We start from the raw sequence: 20,483 nt of genomic DNA, 5'->3' as shown, positions 1-20,483 counted from the left end.
TCGCCATCCCGGCACACGGGGGCTCCGCCGCGCCGCCGGTCGGGGCCGGGGGCAGGGCAGGGAACCGGGGCCCGCGCAGCCGGGGGCGGCCCGGCTCAGCGGCGGAGGGTCGCGCCGCCGCGGGGGGTCGCGCCACCACGGGCCGTGCCACGCTGCTTTGGCGGTACGGGGGCTCTCGTCCCCGTCCCGGCGGGGTTTGCGTGACAGCGCCGGGCACTCCCCGCCGCCGGTTTATGTAACCCGCCGCCCGGACCCGGTTATAAAACGCGGCCAAGGCAGCGCCGCCGCCAGAGCTTTGCCGCCCGCCGCCCGGAGCGCCGCGGCAGCCGGGAGGTAACGGCGCGGGGCGGGGAGCGGCGCGGCGCGGCGCGGCGGGGAGCGGCGGAGCCCTGCGGCGGGCAGCGCGGATCGGGGCTGCCCCGCGGGCGGGGGCGCGGGGAGGAAAGCGGAGCCCGGGTCGGTGCGCGGCTCCGGGGGGTTTGGTGGGGGAACGGGGGGGTGGGGTGGGGGGCTCCGGGGGTGGTGGTGGGTACTGCCTGTGGGGTGCTGCTGCCGCCTGGTCCTGCCTGTAGCCTCTGCTAAGCTTTTCTCATCCTCCTGCCATCCTCGCCCGTTTAGCTCGCCGGTGCTAATTAGTAACTTTGCAAAAACCCGTATAACAGGGTTTATGATGGGATGAAGTACAGAACAGGTGTGAGGTATGCAAGACGGTCCAATGTTCAAAAGTCTAACCAGGTCTTTGCCCCCGGTGTCATTGTCATCCTGACTTTTTTTTTTTTTCCTTCTGATCTGTTGTGCAACCTTTCAAGCATATAAGCCTTGTCTCACTGATGTAACCAGCACATCCTTTCTTGTTTCCCATAAGCAAGGCTTTCCCAGGGGTGACCAGCCTTACAGTTCAGGATGTGTCCAAGCTAAACAACCCTTCCTTCTCCCCATCACGCTTATTTTACTTATACAGGAAAAAAACTTCTGCAACTTCTTGAGCTTTAAGTGAAGAGGCAGAGAGGAAAGGGCTATTCCCGTTTCTTTAAATCTGGCTCTTGTAGTTCCAGTTTCTTAAAAGGACGATCATCGCTTTCCCTGAGAAATCCAATTCTGCAGTGGTGGGTGTTGTTGGTCCTACTGGTTATCACTCTCAGTCGTGGGAGGAAAGAAGTGCAGATGATGGGAAAAAGGTGATTGGTGGGATACATCTACCTTCCCACAAAACTCACGTACCAGCTGTGGATGTCTCTGTGGACAGTTCTCTGTCCTTGCTCGCTTACTTAGCCTGGTGACCGCCTCGGCTTTCCACAACATCACAGTAAATTTTTAGCTTTCCAACAAACACATTCATCCTAGCAGCTAGAAGGGAAGTATATGATTAGAGTAACTTGTGTTGGTCTAACCTGTCGTGTTCAATTTCTGGAAGGGGCATGTAGTAATTCCTCTCTTCCTTGCTGTAGTTCCCTGGAAAGGAGATAGGAAGGTTTATGGCTGTGAGGGCATCTGGCTAAAAGGCAGGGTACGGGTTATGCCCAGGCCTTGCGTAGGCTGCAGAACTAGGGGACTGCAGGGTTTCCAAGTTCTTCACATGCAACGCCAAGGCAAGAACTTTAAACTTCTTTTTTTTTTGAATGAGTGAAGGGATCCAAACTTGGCCCTTATCAGTTACAGCGACAGAAAGGGAAAAGCAGCCCCTTGACAAATGAGCTCTGCTGCTGTGACTAATAAGTGAATCAATATTAATGGTTGTACTGATATTGTTATATTTCCTACTATGTAGGCTCTGATGCATGGACAGGGAGAACAGTTCCTTCCCTTTGCTGTTCACATGTCCTCCCTTTCAGGTGCTCCCACCCTGAGATACAGAGGCAGCTTATCTGCTTGAACCAGAATGCTTTATAACTTTGTGATTACAAATAGATACCGTATTTAATTTTCCTTAATGTACCAGTTTGTAGCATGTTTTTTCCTTGCTGTCGCATGTCCCAGGTCCTTCTCTGTGGGAGGGGGAACTCCTGCTGTTCTTCAGGGTAAATGGTGTCTGCAGACAAATCCAAATTTCTCTTCCTATTTGTAGTTGTGATCTGTAGGTGTGATTTGTAGTTGAAGTATCTTGATACTGGTGTGACTGAAACATGATATGCAACGTGTGTAATTCTTATTTTAATCACATCCATATCTCTGAAGCAAACTTGTGCCAGCAAACAAGGTGCATGTGACTGGCCTTCATTTTCATAAGCACAACCGTTTTTCTTCCTGTGGTTCTTCGCACAGGTTCATTAATAGGTTTTTCTCTACTGGCTTTGTGGGGGTGGGAGGAGGGGTAAGCACGTTACGCCTGAAGGAGGGGAGCTTGAGTCTCTTTAGCTTAAGTGGTAGCAGCTTGCATTTGTAGTCCCCACTGTGTTGAGCAAGACGGTGACCATCACAGATGGGCTTGGTTTTTACTTCATTAGATGCCCTTCGAGCTAGCATCACTTCAAGAACATGTCTCGTTCTTACAGACTATGTGTATTGTTCTAAATCTGTGGGGTTTTGTGCCTTTGGGGACTATTGGATGTCTTCCAGTGCGGATGTCCATCCTTTTGGAAACTTGGCACGTGTAAGGATTGGTGTGGTGTGCGTGAACTTGCTTTTCCAAGACACTTTCTGCAGAAATCCTTGCTCACGTGTCTCCTTCCCTGCGTGATTTTGTGTTCTTTGTCTCAACAGATGGGAACTGCTCAAAACAACAGTGACCTCAAAAAACTCCACGCAGTGGAGCTTGACCTGTGTAACAAGGACATGATGGCAGACACATTTGATCACAGCATTATTTCTGTTGGAGAAGAGGAAGGAGTGGGCAATTTCCAACGTTCTCTTCCAACACGAGAGTCCCTCCGATCCCCCCGGGGCTCTGTTGTGAGTTTCCATAACATCCAGTACTCCGTTAAGCAGTCCAGTGGATTCCTATGTAAGCGGAAAACTGTGGAAAAGAAGATCCTTCATAACGTTTAGTAAGTTCTTGCTTAAGTAAAATATCAGAGGGTAGGAATTAATCTCCTGCTGTGACTTCAGTGTCACCTTCCAGATCCAGCTGTGCTGGTAAGGAAATGACTTCCCTCCTGCCAGTCCGCAGTTCACATGAGCACTTTCTAATTTGCTTTTAGGCAAAATAACTGGGATATAGCTGGAGCGGTTTCAGTTATTGATCTGAGGAAATTAGGACCAAAGTTGTGTGAACTCTTCTGCCAGAAGATCTGAGGGTTCCCTTAATTACGGTTCAAGCTGCAGTCGGAGGAAATAAGCAGCAGAGAGCAGTTGTGTCTTCTTTTCAAGACTCAGCTCAGCAGGGAAGACAATTTCTGTCTTTTGTCGATTGCTTTTTATGTCTGGCTCTGGTTCTGGCAGTCTGAGACAAGAAAGGAAAAATGCTTATTGATTTCAGATTGAAGGAGAAGTTTTTAATAATCTCTAAGTTTTCCTTTCAACAGCATTTTGTTCACACCTTACCTCTACTATGAGCTGCCTGTGAACAGTCCTCCATTTGGACATAACTCTTTCCTTCTTCCAGTGGCATTATGAAGCCAGGCTTGAATGCTATCCTGGGGCCAACAGGGAGCGGTAAATCTTCGTGAGTACTTTCTTCTGCTCCTCCAAATGGACAGTCAGCTGTTCAAAGAGGATTTGGGGTTCTGAGGGTTGGGGCAGATGTGAGGGATATGCAGGCTCAGACCTTGGCATGCCCGTGAGAAATCTGGTGATGCAGTCTGACCTCGTGGCCCGCTGCTGTCGGCTTTGCTGGAGTTCTCATCTGCTCCAACTGATGGTCCATATGACTGCAGTCACCTTTGGTGGTGGCCTGAGTTAAGATACCAGGCTGAACTGGGGTGACTGGAGCTTGGGTTTAGGCTCTGTCCTAGACCTGTAATGGGGTGGGGAGGGGGTGCAAGCTCCCTCGGGGCAGGAGAGATGTCATCCCCTGTGAAGTCACTGCAGCGAGACTTTCTTGAAGATGCCTGTCGTGGTTTAGGCCAAGCCCCTCTCTGACAACTGGCAGGAATATGGTGTAATGTCAGTCTGTAGGATGCTCTGGATCCTCACGCCAGCTTGGCTGGGAGGGGTGGTGGGGGTGCATGTGCGCTTGAGTTCTTTGTATGAAAACACAGAGACATGCAGACTATCTCCAGCCAGTGCTGATGCTGTTTTCACTCCCGTATAACAGTGGTAAGAGAGCTGTTTGTCACTCTCTGCCTTTGAGAATGTCAGAGACGGGCAAGTATGGGCAGAGTTCACACAGGTGACCCTCAATATTCTTCTCTAAGGAGACTGCTGGCTAATCAGGATGTTTTCAAGAGCAGCCCTTCGTCAGGGCGGTGTTTACTTAGCTAGCGGACAGGCTGGCCTCTGCGTTGGCAGCGAGGAGAATCCAGTGTTATGTTAAAACAAAATTACGTTATAAAATTAATCTTAACTCTAGTCTTGTTTATACCCATTTGGATTAATTTCCTTGAGATCAAAGTCATTACTTCTGCGCTCCCCTGGCTGGAGAGCAGACTGCAGCTACTCGGCAGGGTGCTTTTGTCTCTGTGCATATGAGCGTAGCCGTTAATACGGAGGCTGAGTTTAGATCTGCGGGGGGGTTGACTGCGGTGAATTTCGAGGGTCTGTATGCTGCCATACTGCCGCGGCACGCCTCGTGCTGGAAAATCCCGTATCTACACCAGGCTTTCCGTACAGAGAGCTAAAGCTCCCAGAGCAGAGCCCGCCCCTTTCTGTGCCCTTTGCTTTGCGGCATGCCGTGAGCCGGCTGTAACTGCAGCCCGCACTGGTGGTACTTACCCAGGCAAAGGTAAAAGCAGCTGTTATGGCAAAACCTAACGCCCGGTGTTTGTCTGAAGTCTCCTAGATGTGCTGGCTGCCAGAAAGGACCCAGCAGGCCTGTCTGGAGAAGTGCTTATAGACGGCATCCCGCAACCTCCAAATTTCAAGTGCATCTCAGGATATGTTGTGCAGGTGAGAAGCTGCCTGGGAGCGCCTGGGAGGGAAGACTGCATGAGATGAGCAAGGCACGAACTACTAGGTTGGGTAATTTTCAATGATGCCTACAGAGTCTAATTTGGTAACTCAGATGTTACAGTATTTAGTATTTTTCTGGGATATGGAAGACAAGAGGATCAAACCGTTACTCCAACTAAGTCAAGCACAGAGGTTTTTGTCTTCCCAAAGCCACGTGGATGCCCAAACCACTGGGCTACTGTGGCTTGCTCTTTGGGCTCTGCCCTGAAGTACTAGCAAGAGTTTAAAAAAAAGAAAAAAAAAAAGATGAGGAAAAAACCCGCAACACCCAAAATCTCTTGTTGTAAAAGTCAGAAGCAGTTCTAGCTGGCAGAAGTACCTTCAAGCTATCAGACAATAATTCTAGGAAGTAAATAGATCCCTGCTGTTCTTCCTCTGATTCTGGCTGGCTGGGACAGAGCTTCGTTCCACTCAGAGACAGGAAAAGCCGGCTGAATCTGCGGAAGTGGGTGGAGGCCGGGACCAATAATAGACCCCCAAAGCCCTGGGGGAGCTGAGGAGAAGGGGATTCTTGGCAGCCGCGTGAGCAGCCAAATCTGGAAACCATCCAGGCTTCTGACTGCCGGCAGATGTGAAATAGGCAGCTTTTCCGAAAGCTGCCAGCTGGGGGGCTCTGGGAGGATGCATGTGACGAGACTGGCGCTGAGTCTTGATCCTGCAGGTCAAAGATGCCCAAATCCTCAGTGTTTCATGAATGGCCAGGAAGTTTCTTGCAAGTGGTCCAGGTTTGAGACATTTGTCTCTCAAATGCCCAAAGCAACCGAATTTAACCTTAAAATGACAGGCAAAGGTGAGACATTAAATGGTCTCTCTTCCCTCCCATGCCTGTGCAGTACTCCCTAGATCAATAAAGGTGGCCCAAAGACTACAAACAACACTCAAGGCCTAAATACATAAATACATAGATTCTTATAGGGTCAGTTTTACGCAGATGAGCATATAAACATGCTAAGTCGTGTGTTATTCCTGTAAAACTGTGGGTGGTCTCTCCACTCACGCCTTGCGTGTGAGGGTGTCATGCCACAGTTTGTTACATTTGATCTTAAAGCAGCTTAAATTCGGGGTTTAGTTCCCGATGCGGTGACCCAACCGTTGTATTGGTGGGTCTGAGGATGGGCAGCGGGAGGCTAGGGTGAGAGACCGAGGGGGTGTGGGGAGGGAAACGATGGTAGGAAATTCCTAAGCCAGCTTTGGCAGCAAAGCCGGTTTATCATAACACTACACCCTGAGTAATCTGTCACATAGTTCTGGCACAGCAGCACGTTCCGTCTTCCTCTGTTAACTCCAGTGCCAAACGCGGTTGGCTGGCACATCCTCTGTGCTGCTGATCAACTACATCTGATGTGGAAGGAGTCCCAAAGCAGGCAGGAATCTGCTGACCTGCAGCTTAAGGGCTGCATCTTCTTCCAAAAGGGCACTAGATTTGAAAGGTGCCGGATTAAGAGGCACGTTCCTCAGTAGCTGCCCAGCGTTGCAGCCCTTCTGCCATCATACAGTGGGGTGCAGAATTGGCTCGAATATCATAGCAGGGATGCTGGAGAGGCATGGCCCTCTGCACGGACCTGAACTCAACTCTGTTTGGCTCATGGTTGTTACAGGTTGGTGTGGGCTGCCCAGATGTTTGTCAGCTGGGTAGATTTGATTCTTACTCAAAATGCGCATGACTTGAAGCTTTTTCAAAGGGGTAGCCCTTAGAATAAGGTCTTGTGCCCAAGGGTTATAGGTAGTCGAGACATGGAAAAAATCAGGAGCATCTTGGTGCAATACTCTTGTTTCTGTGAGGAGCTGCTGCCAGCCGCTGACTCCGCGAGCGTCTCTGCCTTGAAGACTGAGCACTAGTGTGCGTTGGCTTCAGCTGGACCGGCAGAAGTTTAACTCTTTACAAAACCAACTACCTGCTTTGCTGCTCTTTGGCTGATAAGGAAAGTGCACGTGCAGCACAAAATGGTACCGTCTGTACTTGACCTCCTGAGCCTGAAAGCAGGCTGAGGCGGTGCTTGGCATAAGCTGGGAGCCTGCAGAGCTGCGTTCTCCCCTCGGCTGCTACCGAGTGACCTTGAACTTTGTCTCATGTATGTTTTGAAGCAGGGGTTGCCCCTCAGTCCAGTTTCCACTGTGGTCCACAAACAGCTTATCCAGCAATGGCCACTACAGGGACTCTGGTGCCCAGTCCGGTAGCTGAGAAGGCCTTCCAACAGTGGGTTTGTACTGCTTTCAGGATGATGTTGTCATGGGCACAATGACGGTGAGGGAGAACCTGCACTTCTCTGCTGCCCTGCGACTCCCCAGCTCCATCAGCGTTAAAGAGAAGGAAGATCGAGTCACGCAGATAATCAGCGAGCTGGGATTAAACAAAGTGGCTGATGCTAAGGTAAGCAGTGAGAACACCTTTCTCAGAAATCGTACCACCTCTGGAAGCTGAACTGCTTGGCTCAGGGCAGTACGGTGTTCGCAGTGCAGCAGGAACCTGGCTAAGCTATACTGCACGCGAGAAGTCAGTCTCCAGCTCAGGAGGTAACGTGGAAAGAAGTATGTGTATTTGCTACTAAAAGGGGAAGATTTTGGACCATGTCCAGCACGTTGTATAAGTTCAGAGGGGAAAAAGTCGCCTAGTCATTGCACCTTGGAAAGCTGCTCAGTCACTTCCTGGCTTTGTGGGACAAGACAGGGAAATTGTTTTTACAGTGCTGAGAGCTGAGAGGGATGGAAAGCTGGGCTGTGATGGAGAAGTTCTGTGCAGCTCTTGTTCCTCCCAGCAGCGTTTTCACTTTACTTTTACTTTACTTAGCCCACTCTTACTTGAGCAGCAGGTGAGCTACCAACAAAAGGCATCCCTGAGCACCAATGCCACCTCTGACTGCTGTGGCCTCATCCTGGCTCTTCCTTGTCAGTGTCGTCCTTGTTCCCTGAAGTCATAAGGTGCCTGGTACTTCTGAAAATCAGGCTCTGCTTACTGCTACACAGTTCCTCACACTGAGTCAGACCCATCTGCTGCTGGCCCTAGAGTTCATTTGTGGGACTCTGAAAATGAAACGGGTTGCTGAGTGTGGAGAGCCCTGAGCTCCAGAGCATGCACTGACTAGGTCTTGTTGCAAATACCTGATTTCTTCTGCTTGTAGGTAGGAACCGAATTGATCCGGGGAGTGTCTGGAGGGGAACGGAAGAGAACCAACATTGGGATGGAGCTCATCACAGAGCCACCAGTCCTTTTTCTGGATGAGCCAACAACTGGCCTTGACGCCAGCACAGCCAATGCAGTCCTCATCCTCTTGAAGAAGTAAGAGTCAGTTCTTCAGGGCTCTGCTGCAATTTTGTTGTCAGCTCATTAGTAAAAAAAAAGGAATGCTGTTATGACTGAGTAGCTACAGTGCTCTTTTTTTTTGTAAAAAAAAAAAAAAAAAGGCTAGACAAATAGACTCAGAAGTGGTAGTAAATTATTTATCTGGGTCTTGTCCAAAGCCTTTTGAAGTTGATGGGAGTCTTTCCACAGCAAGCATTGGATTGGAGCCCAAAAAGCAGATGTAGCTTGGACAGCTTCCCTTTGCCACAGAGAGGGGTGGACTGGGAGGTCAGGTCTTGTAATCGTAATTTCTTGGCCTTCCAGCTGAGTCTATTACAAAGTCTATTCCTTCACTCTGGCAACAGCCTTGAACTCAGGTCAGGCTTCACCTGCAGATTTACCCTCAGTGTTTACCTTTACCTCCTATGTTTTGGAGATGAGCTGTCTTCTGGTACAAAAAGGACCAAACAAGGCTAATTTAGTGGGAATGAGTTCCTAACCCTCTTCCTAGGTTTGTAGCATGTTGTCTGATTCTGTTTGGAGGGATATTTTGCTCTGTTGTTTGTGGATAGAGGTCTTTGATCAGCAAGGATTCTTGTTGGGCATCAGAGCTAAAGCACTTGAAAGGGCGTCTGAAAAACCTGAAGGAAAACTAGTTTTGACTTTTCTAGAGTGTAAATCTTCAGCAGAAGAGCTAAGCGAAATCTCAGCTGGCCAGGCTTCCACAGCCTGCTGTGTAAGGCCTGGCACTGCCATTGAGTGCAGTAAGACCGTTCCAGTTAGGTTGAAACCTGGTATAGAAAACATGCGAGGAAGGTTTATACACAGCTGTGGCCTCAACCTTTGCTAGCTACAGACAACGTCATACTTTGTCTACCTGGACTGCAATGATGGTTTCTTGCAATAATGGGTACTGTCTTGAAGGTCTTGCAAGCAGCATCTGACACAGCATCGGACAAGGAATGGGGAACTACAGCTTTTCTGGGTTGAGACCCTGAGAAGTTGACAAGTAATTGTCCTGGATTTGGATACTTATTTTTCGCTCGGGTGAACGGGACCTTTCTGAAATGCAAAGTGCGGTGTATCTGAGAGATGTTTTGTTTCTATTTCAGGCTCTCAAGAAGAGGGCGAACCATCATATTTTCCATCCATCAGCCCCGCTATTCCATATTCAAGCTGTTTGACAGTCTGACATTACTAGCTTTGGGAAAGGTGCTGTACCATGGTCCTGCGAAGCAGGCTCTGGAGTACTTTAGTTCTATTGGTAAGTCTTCTGTGCCAAGGGCAAAGGCAACTGGCTAACGAGTTTAATCTGTGGGTAGGTTCTTACCCTTGCACTGGATAACAGTCCTGTGCTGTTTTATCACTAGACTACTACAGGCTGTACACATACAGTCTGAATAGTGTCATGCTAGAACAGGAAAAAAACCCAAAATGATAAAAATGAAATTTTTCAGACAACACAGAGCAGGATGGTCTCCTGCCTTTGTTTTGCCTCGCATCAGGCCAAAACCTCAAAGTCGCTTGGGCGTTTAGGGTCGTGATGCACAACAGGCAAGATGATGCTTGTAGTTCTGCCAGGCCTAGGTGGCAGACCCAGTGGGTTTTGAACCACAACCTGCAGGTTGGCAGCAATCTGTAGGGGCTGATCCACAAATCAGCTCTATTCTGAATGCAGGTGGGCGACTGAGAGGACAAAATCATGGTGTGTCTTAAGATGGGTTAATAATTGCACTGTTGTGTGGCTGCCCCCTCTCCAAGTAAGCAGGGTGAGGGTTTCTGACTGTAATGGTCAGACAATGTGGAGTGAATTTCCAATCTAGTCTAGATGCAGCCATGGACACATTGGATTGTAAGCTTTCCCTGGCTTTAAGGGAGATGCTTTAACCAATCTCACTACTTCTACTCCTCCTTTTAGTATCCCACCTCCCTTCCTTTCTCACAGGAATGCTATAGAATAAGCATCCTGGCTTTTTTTTTTTCCCTTTCCTCCTCATCCCATAGCTAGAACCATATTATAAAAATATAGCCCTTCCTCTTCCTTGTGACCAAGGAAACACAAGCAAGAACTGAGCTTCTAAAGCAAGCATCTGAGGCTGTAGAGCAGATGTCCAGCAACTTTTACTGAGGAACTGTGTGTCTTTCAGAGTGGGATACGGTTGAACAGTACTGAGAAGGACACAAGAGTTGTCCATGCTGAGCTGTGTAGAAGCAAGTTACAGATTTCTCCTCACCTGAAATCAGTGGAGAATAAGCAACGTTGAAGCTCTGTATAGATACCTCAGATCCACCATCTCCTAAATCCTGTCCATTCTACTGCTGTAAACTAATGCTCATGGAAAGCAGTGAAGTTTTCTTATAACAGGGTTGTGGAAGAGTGATATAGTATTAGACCTGACATTCCAAGCTGTGCTCTGTGCAATACAAACACGTTGCATGTGTGGGTTTTGGTTTTGTTTTATTTTTTAAGGATACGAATGTGAACCCTTCAACAATCCAGCTGACTTCTTCCTTGATATCATAAATGGTGATTCAACAGCTGTGGCAGCAAGCAAGGAAGATCACAGACCTGTGGGCACAGAAAGAGGTAATTTGTGAAGGAGAAATCCACTGTTGGCCGGTGTAGAAGGGAAGTTGTATGTGGTGATGACAAGCTTTTATTCTCTGGGTTTCCTCCAGTCTAAGGGCACTTCATTACCTTTTTATTTTTCCTACTAATAGATATACTTTGCTTTGGGCTTCTTTAAGTAGCTCAGAAATCTTGTAAAAGGGATTTTTTTTTCTTCCTTCAGTAATATAGAAGAGCAGTGATACATGCCAGTAATGTACAAAACCTATGTGGGAAAGACTGAAAAGCTGGAATTGCTTGGTCTCAAGAGACAGCTGACAGAAGACGGAAGTTTTCAGTCACATAGGAGGCTGCTGCAGAGAAGATGGGGTAGATGATAGGCTAAGGAGTAATGGATTTACAGGGCAGTGAGGAAGACTGGAACTAGATTAGAGAACAAACCCTCTAACAATATAGGGAGTGAAATGTTTGGAAATATTTATTTGGGGATGCTGTAGCATATCTGTGACTTATTATAAGGGAACAGTTTTCATAATGGTGCTTTTGGGGGATGGGGAAATGGATCAGAGCAAACACTGATTTCCCAAAAATTCAGTGAAATGAAGGTTTTCTGGTGCCTCATTCTAAGAATATGGCCATTTTTGTGCCACAAAGAACCGGCAGATTAGCTAGGAAACTGTAGGGAAACCCTCTTGCTCAAGCTAGCCCCTTACTCTCAGACGTAAGGCTTGAACAATTCAAATTCTCTGGGCATTCCTGCTTTTTTTTATTCAGCCTCCGAAGCAGCTGAGCATGTTGCTGGGCCATGTCTACATGAACTTCTACAGAACCCTACGTGGGCCATGTAGGGTTCATGGGGAATCACAAGCCATGTCTTGTCTTTCTCACTCAGAGGTGAGCAGTGAAAATGGAGTGGCAGAAGATAATGTGGACAGCAGCGTGGTAGATGTGCTGCACCAGAAATATCTCAACTCCAGCCTGTACCAGAGCACAAAGGAAGCACTGGCAAAAGTGGAGCTTGGACGGGGAAGCAAGCAGAGAATATCAAAGCAGGGGCATGAGATTACCTATGCAAATGGATTCCTCACCCAGCTCTATTGGGTGTCCAAGCGTTCCCTGAAAAACCTCATCAGGAGCCCGCAGGCCTCCATTGCGCAAGTAGGTAACAATCGCTAAAAGTCTCCGACTCCCTTCTGCTCTCAGTCCCACAATCTGCAGTTTGTAGGGCAGACTTTTGTCTTCAAAGGCCGCTAGGGAAACAGGAAAGTCCCGTCCCACTGCCACTGAAGTGGAGTGAGACGCTCAACTCCCTTTGCTGCCTTTGAAAAAAAAATCTCCATTTTAGTTTCGCACGAGGACTACTGCACTGAAGACTGGGGAGTGGGGAGGAAATGCTTCATTCTCTGGTTCACGTGGGGAGCTTCTAGGGTGATGTTAATTTTGTGCCTTACTTGAAATTTTAAGCTGGCTTATTCTTTGAGTGTGCTTCTACTAACCTTCCCCAGCCCAAGAAGATCAGAGGAAGGAGAAAAGTGAAGAGGATAAGCCCAGAAGATTTTCCATAAGGCTTTTAGTTGTGTGTGTCATACGTATACTTTTACCCATAACAGCAAAGTTTTAGGCAGGTGTAAATCTTAAACCCTGCATATGCCTTAATAATAAGTTTGTCCCTATTTACTTGTGTGAAGGACTCCTTTTTCCCTTTCTTCTTTCCACTTCTAGATTGCAGTGACCATAATTCTAGCCTTGGTTGTGGGTGCTATCTTTTTCGGCGTAAAACTGGATCGAAGTGGCATTCAGAATCGGTGAGTTAGAAAGCCACAGCTTTGCTCATTTTTCTATCTGAAGCACACAAGTTTCAGCCACAAGGAAGGCCTTGGGATCCCCTTGGGCCACAAAGGAGGGTTGGGTTCACAAGCCTCAGTGCACTCCAGCATGGTATTGCTGCAGGTCTTAAGGTTCTGTTGGGCTTGCACATATGTACAAAGGAGATGTGAAAGGGAAGATAAAGGAATAAACCTGGTTTTACAGCTAAGATCTACAAAAGCATAATTAAATATCACCAGTCTGCAGACAGAGACAGAAAAGCATTGACGTGATGGCATGATGATGTCTGAGGCTGCCAGCGTTATTCCAGGCTATTTCCTCGCTTTTTGACTCTTGTGTTTTGTCTTCTAGGGTTGGATCCTTGTTTTTTGTCACCACAAACCAGTGTTTTTCCAGTGTCTCTGCAATTGAGCTGTTCATCAGAGACAAGAAACTATTTGTGTAAGTAGCGGAGCGCTTAGACTGTCTCACACCCTGGAGTGAGGTGAGGGGAATATCTTACAGGCTAAACAAAATGATTTCCACCAAAGACTTGATTGCTCCCTTGCAACGTCGGATTGTAATAGTAATGCTAAATTGGTCTGTAGAGCAGAGAGCTGAAATGCTAAGAGGTGGGGGAAGAAGGGGAGAAATAAAATGCTTTTACTTGCTTGCCGTGACACAGTTTATTGAGAAGTGCTTTTCTTGCCCACTTCTGGTAATGGCTGTTTTTGAAGTCTGCCTGCGAACCCTGCAGACTGTGAACTCTGCCTGCCTTCTGGCTGACAGGGCTGAAACGCTGCCTTGCAATGGTCCTAAAGTGGTAAGACTGTGCAAAGATGAAGGGAGAGTTCTGGGAAAAGCTTCACAAGGGGTGCTCAGATGAAGAGGGCTGCTGGCTGCCTTACAAGAGCTCCCGAATAATCAAGTGCATCTCTCTGTCTCTCTCTCTCTATATATATATATTTGTGTTGGTATGTGCGTATATGTATTTAAATGTGTGTATTTATTATATACACACATGTATATATACATATATGTTGAAAATGTGGTTTGGAATAGCCTCCAGCTCATGGGATTAAAGGGCAAGAGACAGATCCTATGCAGTAAAGAAGAAATTGGAGATTTGTGCTGGGAATGCATGTCCACCCATAGAGTGATCAGAGCAGTTTAATATTGCCCCTAACAGCTGCTCAGGAGTGAATCTCACCTACACTGACGTTTCTTGCCAGTCTGCCCTGCTCACCAGCTGTGTCAGTGGGCCTTTTGGCACCTCACCAATTAAAGCCTCTTTTCATGAGCTCCGTTAAGCAGCAGAACAATCATAATGACAGTTAATTGCTCTGTGAACTGGAGGCGAGTTGATGTCCTAAAGGTGTTTTCCCATTGGTGGGTGTCATTCCTTTTCCCCTGGAAGCAGCTCCATGAGTCAGCTGTGGATGAAGTGTCCCTCCAGTTAATAGTAGTCTAATACTTTCCCATGCTCTTGCGTTAAGGATCATTCTCTTTGAAAACAGATTTAGGACCTTATTTCCTGTATGTTACTTAGCAGTCATGTAGCCTTTCGTTCACTTTCCTTAGAGGGCTCTCAGTATGACTGCAGGGCCTGTGAGATAGATCAGCCCTTACTTTTCAGAGTGGGAAGTGGTAACGCAGAGAAAAATCAGCAACTTGCATATAAAGGAGGAGTCAGCGGTACAGAGAACAGAAACCAAATCTGGATAAAGCAGACACAGATGCTGAGCCTGCTTCCTAGACAACCTCTAAACCTGTACAACTCCCCTCCTTCCTGTCCTCGCAGCCATCAGTACACCAGTGGATATTACCGTGTGTCTGCCTACTTCCTGGCCTTGATGATAGGAGATCTGCTGCCCATGAGAACTGCTCCAGCCATCATATTCTCATGCATCAGTTACTGGATGATTGGTAAAGAATTGATGCTTTCGTTGAACCTGTCATCTTCCAACACATTTGATTTCTGACTTAGCCACAGTTTAATTCCTATATCTATAACATGAAACTAGTTGAACCTTCAACTGATTGTAAGTGCTTGGAATCGTAACTTCGGAGGACTCTGGGGCAGGGGCAGAGACACCAGCATTCTAAGACAGGGACCTGCTTGACCACATCTTTCAGTGGGCTCTTTGGGCCTTTGGAGCATGCGTAATTCCTGCCAACTCCAAACTTGGTCTTTCTTCCTGCTTTCCCTGTCTTATATAGGAGTCCAAGGGTACCTCTCTGGGATTCGCAATGTGGTTGTTTACCGGACTCTGTCCTTTCTGGTTTTTGACAGGATACCAAGCTGTTGCAGGCCGGTTCTTCTTCTTCATGCTGACCCTAGTACTGGTGTCCTACACTGCCACGGCCATGTCTCTGGCTATCAGCGCTGGGATGGATGTGGTGGCTGTGGCAAATCTGCTCATCACAATTTGTTTTGTCCTGATGCTTGTAAGTATACAAGGGTGCGTGTGCTCCTTTGGTGGAGGTGAGGAAGCAGCTGGGACAGGCTGAGAGGACTGGCTTGAGACAGCCCTAAGCAGGCTGAGAATGCACAGTCCAGTAGCATGTCAGCCCCATGCCTGTGATTTTATTGTCACGATACTCAAAGATGTACTTCTGCCAACTTTTAATCTAAGGGTCAAATAATTGCTCAGGTGAAATTCAGTAGGTCTGTTGCCACCAGAGCTTTGCAGTGTGCCCTGAAAAAGTGTGCGTTTTTTTTTTAAAATTGTCCTTAAAAAAATGGATTTAAAAAAAAAAATCTTGCATTTCCAATATTAGAAATCTAAGTGATCAACTAGATCATTTAAGAGGAAAAAAAATCTTGAAATAAATTTTAGATCAATTGATTTTATTGCATTATTTTTTGTTGCCCAGTGGGATTAGCAGCAGCATACCCTCTCTTTATTTTAATTCAGTATTGCCCTTGGGTTCCAGAAATTACTTCAATACTCTTCTCCAAGGACTTCTAAGGAAGACAGCAAGTGAGAGAGAAAGGAATTTTGACTACTCATAGATGAGGGATGTGAATTCTTTTTTAAAGAGCTAATGTTAGTGTTGAAACTTCTTGATTGTAAGACCAATCAAGTTACCTTAGAGTAAAAAGTACCTTCTTCCAGGTGATTCTTGGTAGCTGTCTGCATAAATATTCTGAGCCCACAGCGCATCCCTTATTCTTCAATTTGCAACATAACCTGCTTTTGCAATAAGCTAAGAGATAGTGTATTGCTTCGAATGCTTGCTGTAGGTGAGAAGTGTGCGTGCACAGTGAAAGGCAGCTGATGTACATTAAGTCACAGTATGTAAGGAATGGCACATGCTCATCCTGAAAGACAGCAGGGTAAGCACAAAAAAACTTATGATGAAGCTCAGCCTGAAGTGTCATGTTTAGCTATGAAGTCCAGTTGTGCTAAGGAGTAAAAGAGCAAACTTTGTTCCAGGGAGGAGAGAGCACAGATAAAAGTTGTACGTCAGAGGAGAAAGCTGAAACGGTAAGAGCCCTTGAGGCTCCCAGTGGTTTCCTTCTTGTTTCTCCACTTCCCCGGCTCCCAGCCATCCTTCTTTAGCCTCTGGCTAGCTCTACCATAGGACACAGTCCTCCAGAGTAAGAGGTTGTTAGCATGCATGCTTCTTAGCTCACATGTGGACGGAGGAAATCTTTCTGACCTCTTTGCAAGCAGTTCAACTGGAGTACTCGGGTGTGCTGTTGGGCCAGCTGCCTGGGACTGCTGCAAGGTTTGAACCTCATGCCTGGAGGCACAGGCAGTAGGAGGTCCATCCATCCCAGTGCACCTCTGCTGGGCAACTGCAAGATCTTGTGCAGGAATGGCATTGTTTGCAGTAAACAGACTTTGTGGCTCATTAGTCTCTTCTGTTCTATTTCAGATCTTTTCAGGCCTCTTGGTAAACCTCCCTTCTGTAATGGGCTGGCTGAACTGGCTCAAGTACTTCAGCATCCCCCGATATGGCCTCACTGTGAGTAGAAAGTAGCATCGGTCTCCTGTGAGTAATATAGCCCACTGCTGCATTCTGGAGAGGTTTTGAGTTTAAATGAAGTTCCCTTAAAAGTCAGATTTGGTTTCTTGCCTTGCGTGAACATGATAAAAGAAGAACAAGCCAGCAAACCCCCCAAAGGAAGCAAAAGTTAATCTCTGTGAGAGGTGGAAGTCTCAGAGACTGAACACATCCTTTGTGCCCCAAAATTAGCACTGCCTGGACAGCAGCAGAGCAAGCTGTCCAGTGAGGCACTAATTCCTACCCTGAATAGGTGATCCCTATGGTTTAGAATAAAGTCAAATACTGTATGGCCTCTCCAGAGGCTGCTGTTTGGGTGGCCAGTCTGAGGTTAATGACAGTCCAACTGGTTAAAGGATTTACTGTAATCCCTGACTGTCTCAGGCTTCAGTGTGTCTTCCTCTGAAGTATGACTTAACTGCCGTTTCTGAATAATGAGCTGGGGTACCAGAAAGCTAAGGGTGCAGCTTCTTAAAACACAGTAACTACACATAACAGGTCACCCAGTGGTCACAGGGGGAAGTTGTGCTTCCACTGCCTGTCTTCCTCCTGATAAGGAGGCCAAGCCTATTTGGGAGGAATAGTTTCCTACCTTTGAGTAAAAATGAGTGAAATGGATGCTGGAGCTGATGCAGGGTGGTGTGGGCAGGACCATGTTGACCAGCAGTGGAAGAGAAGGGTAGGGTCAGGGAGGGGGAGATGTTTGAGACCTCCCCTGGTTGGGTATCACTGAGATATTTTATCAGTGTTGCTGAACATGGAAGCGTCCCCTGAAACTGCAGTTAGCCCAGGATGCCAGTGCAAGGGAACCCTTCCCCTCCTGCCTTGGTTGACTGTGCTATCTGCTTTAGTGTGCTGGTGCTGGAGTGTCTGCATGCAACCACATGGTTTTCTGGGTCAGTAAATTAACCCAGATGAAAGTGGATGAACAGAAACTTGTAGCTGGCAAGACAGAAACCCATAGCTAAATCACCGAAATGAACTTTGAAGCCAAAGACTCAAGACACCATCCTGCATGTAGAACCTGGACCACCTCCTCAGAAAGGCAGTGATTAAGAGCTTCAAAATAAAAAGGAACATAAATGTATGATTCCAAGAGTGGAGATATGTATCTTCTAATAATCAAGCTCCTTTGAGGTGTTTCAGTGTTAGCACCCCAAGTCGCTGTGTAAAAACCTGATGTCTGCCTCTTTCCCTAGGCTCTTCAAGTGAATGAGTACAGAGATCTCTACTTCTGTGGTGACATGAAACCAAATGTTACGGCATCTGTGGGAGATGCAGGCAGTTGTCCCCCCGATACTTCAGGAGAGATGTAAGTCTCTAGCTCATGGTGGTTCTTGGGCCTAAATTGTGATGGCTTGCTTAAAGAGTAGTCTGACTGTTTCAAATTTTTGTATAATTCACAGAATAACCACTCACAGGCCAGTCTCAATGATATGTCCCCCAAACATGTATTTCAGGATTATATGGTAAAATTTCACAATTATCCAAAAGTGAAGTAGGGGTGAAACTTTTCTCCTAAAAATAGGCAGATGAGCTAAATCAAATGTTGTTTCTGACAACCTAGCCCTGGCTTATCAGTTTTTTTAAACAAACCCAGTGTCACTTAGCAATGGAAATGCAATGTGTGGACAGCTACAGAGTTGTTGGGAAGCAGCAGACCTGTGGTCAGAAACATGCCTGCTCCTCAGACCTTGTTTGTAAATATTAACCTCCCTGCAGATACAACAGAGAGCCAAGGTATCTATCTCCCAGTGCTACTGCCCCATTTGAAGAACTCTTGACTATCGATACCTTAAGTTGTAGCAATGCAAGTGTTTCATGACACATGGTAGAGAGCGGGCAAGCTGAGGTCATTGCAGGGAACAGTGCTAGAGCATCGTTTGCACAGCTTTTGGACCCCAGACCCCTGCTATGGTTCTCCAGTGACTGCTGTGTGAAACTAATGGTTTTGTACTTATCACGGTTTAATGTGGTTCTGAGGTTTATTGTCAGCTATCTATAAACAACAGTTAGGATATTACTGAAAAATGATGAGAACTAGAGATCTAGATTTGTCCCCTAAGCTTTTTTTAATGATAGGTTATGAAGTCACTGTTTCTGTCACCTGTTTTGCAGAGTTGAGGGTAGAAGAATCTTTGTGGAACAATAATAAAAGTAACTACCTGCAGACTTGCACCACATAGTAATACAAACTTCTGCCCCATGCTTTTCTGCAGGTGTTCTGGTGAAGCATACCTGTGCAGCCAAGGAATTGCACCTACTGACTGGGCAATGTGGGAAAACATAGTGGCTCTCTTCTGCATGACTGTTATCTTCCTTATCATTGCCTATGCAAAACTCCGCTTTATGAAGAAGTTCACATAGACTCCTGCGTTGCCTTGCTTTGCAGCTTCTCCGGTCTTAAAACTGCAAAGCTTGCTAGGGCCTACTGGAGATTGCCAAATATTTCAACTGACTTTACTGGACTTCAGATGGGAGCCCTGTTACCTTGTTTCTGAAGCATGATCTCCACATGATTGTATGATTTTGGTTTTTAAGAAGAAATGCAGTATTGTACATTGCATAAGTGATTTTTTGTAAGATAACATAATTCTTATAATTCCTTAGGTACATATCAAACTATATATTGTAAAGCATTATTCTTCTCTGGCCAACTTGTACAGGAAACGTCCATAGGGAAACATTTTCCTTTGAACGTGTGAGCTTCTCCATCACAAATGGTATAAGGTGATGATGGCATTTATGCATTGATATGTTGCCCCTTGTTAGTGCCCATCACATCTGAGCAGAGCCAGAGACCATTCACAGTGTGTTGGAGATGCATTTGAGTTTGAAGTCAGTAGACAGAATAAGCACTCCTTGCCAAGCAAGAACAGCTATACATGTGGTAGCTTCTCAAAGCAGAAACAACTTTTGCTTGATCAAAAACGAAACAGCAGTGGTGTAAGACATCTCATGTAAGAAGAGTGAGAAATGTATAGTGTACTGTAAAAAGAAAAAAACAAACAACCCTCCCCAAAAACCGCCAACAGCAAAAAATACACTTACTGCTTAAGATGAGGGGAGGAAATCCCTTTTTTTTTTTTTTGGTAAAAGTTTGTATACTTAGTAATAACAGATCTTTTTAACAGACTTAATGCTTAGCTGCACTGTATATATATAGTGCTACTTCCACAATGAGCAGAAAACAAACACGGAGACACTGCTGTGGCAACTACAGCAACGCAGCCACCACAGGGCAGACTGTAGCGTGCTAGCAGTTATCTCCTCACCACATCATTAGCAAAAGCAGAGCTGCTTTCAAGCTGCATTAAGGCGCTCAGATGCAAGCGGGCCAGCCAAGCTAAAGGAAAACCTCCTCAAACACAAGGCTGGAGAGTTTGCGTGAGAGGGCTGGGCTATCAGCAGCGGCCTGCGATGTAAAAGTGTTTCTGGTGCTCTTGCAATAAGCGGTGCGGTCGCGGTGTTTAGAAAGAGGGAAATAACCCGCTCCTTCTGTGCCGCTTCACTGCCTTTTACAGCCGCTAACAAGTAAACTCGTGCCATGTTTTACACCTCGGTATTTGTCTTTCTCCTCCGGCCGTGACGAAGGCTGTTCGTTGCTGTTTGTTCTTGCTTGTTCTCGCAACGAAGCTGTCGCCCATCAATCACCTGAGGCCTCCTCACCGCGCGGCCAGAGGCGGGGCGGGGGGACGCGGACGTACACAAGCCCCGACCTACGCGGGGGGCGGCTGTCAGGCACCGGCTGCTGCATGACCCAGCGGG

General features: G+C 46.8%; 1 protein-coding gene across 1 annotated transcript; it reads left to right on the top strand.

Annotated features, from left to right (window-relative positions):
- The first annotated feature begins 313 nt into the window (after positions 1–313).
- Positions 314–20,409, top strand: LOC309674247 (broad substrate specificity ATP-binding cassette transporter ABCG2-like). The gene is made up of 16 exons (XM_082486239.1): positions 314–333; positions 2,701–2,984; positions 3,542–3,601; positions 4,869–4,983; positions 7,265–7,417; positions 8,166–8,323; positions 9,439–9,590; positions 10,797–10,913; positions 11,788–12,053; positions 12,618–12,700; positions 13,074–13,163; positions 14,503–14,627; positions 14,995–15,149; positions 16,587–16,676; positions 17,915–18,027; positions 18,935–20,409. The coding sequence occupies exons 2-16, from the start codon at positions 2,701–2,703 to the stop codon at positions 19,080–19,082; spliced, it is 2,109 nt and encodes a 702-aa protein (XP_082342365.1). The 5' UTR covers positions 314–333; the 3' UTR covers positions 19,083–20,409.
- Positions 20,410–20,483: the final 74 nt, after the last annotated feature.

This window comes from Vanellus vanellus (genome assembly GCF_965231255.1).
Source record: "Vanellus vanellus genome assembly, chromosome: 7".
NCBI lineage: Eukaryota > Metazoa > Chordata > Aves > Charadriiformes > Charadriidae > Vanellus > Vanellus vanellus.
Note: the sequence above shows the minus strand (reverse complement) of the source record. Positions and strands in the feature narration are given on the sequence as shown.

Coding starts and splice junctions, on each gene's coding strand:
- LOC309674247 (XM_082486239.1), top strand. CDS start 2,701: ATGGGAACTGCTCAAAACAACAGTGACCTCAAAAAACTCCACGCAGTG. Junction 2,985..3,541: donor AAGATCCTTCATAACGTTTA/GTAAGTTCTTGC, acceptor TCCTTCTTCCAG/TGGCATTATGAAGCCAGGCT. Junction 9,591..10,796: donor GGAGTACTTTAGTTCTATTG/GTAAGTCTTCTG, acceptor TTATTTTTTAAG/GATACGAATGTGAACCCTTC.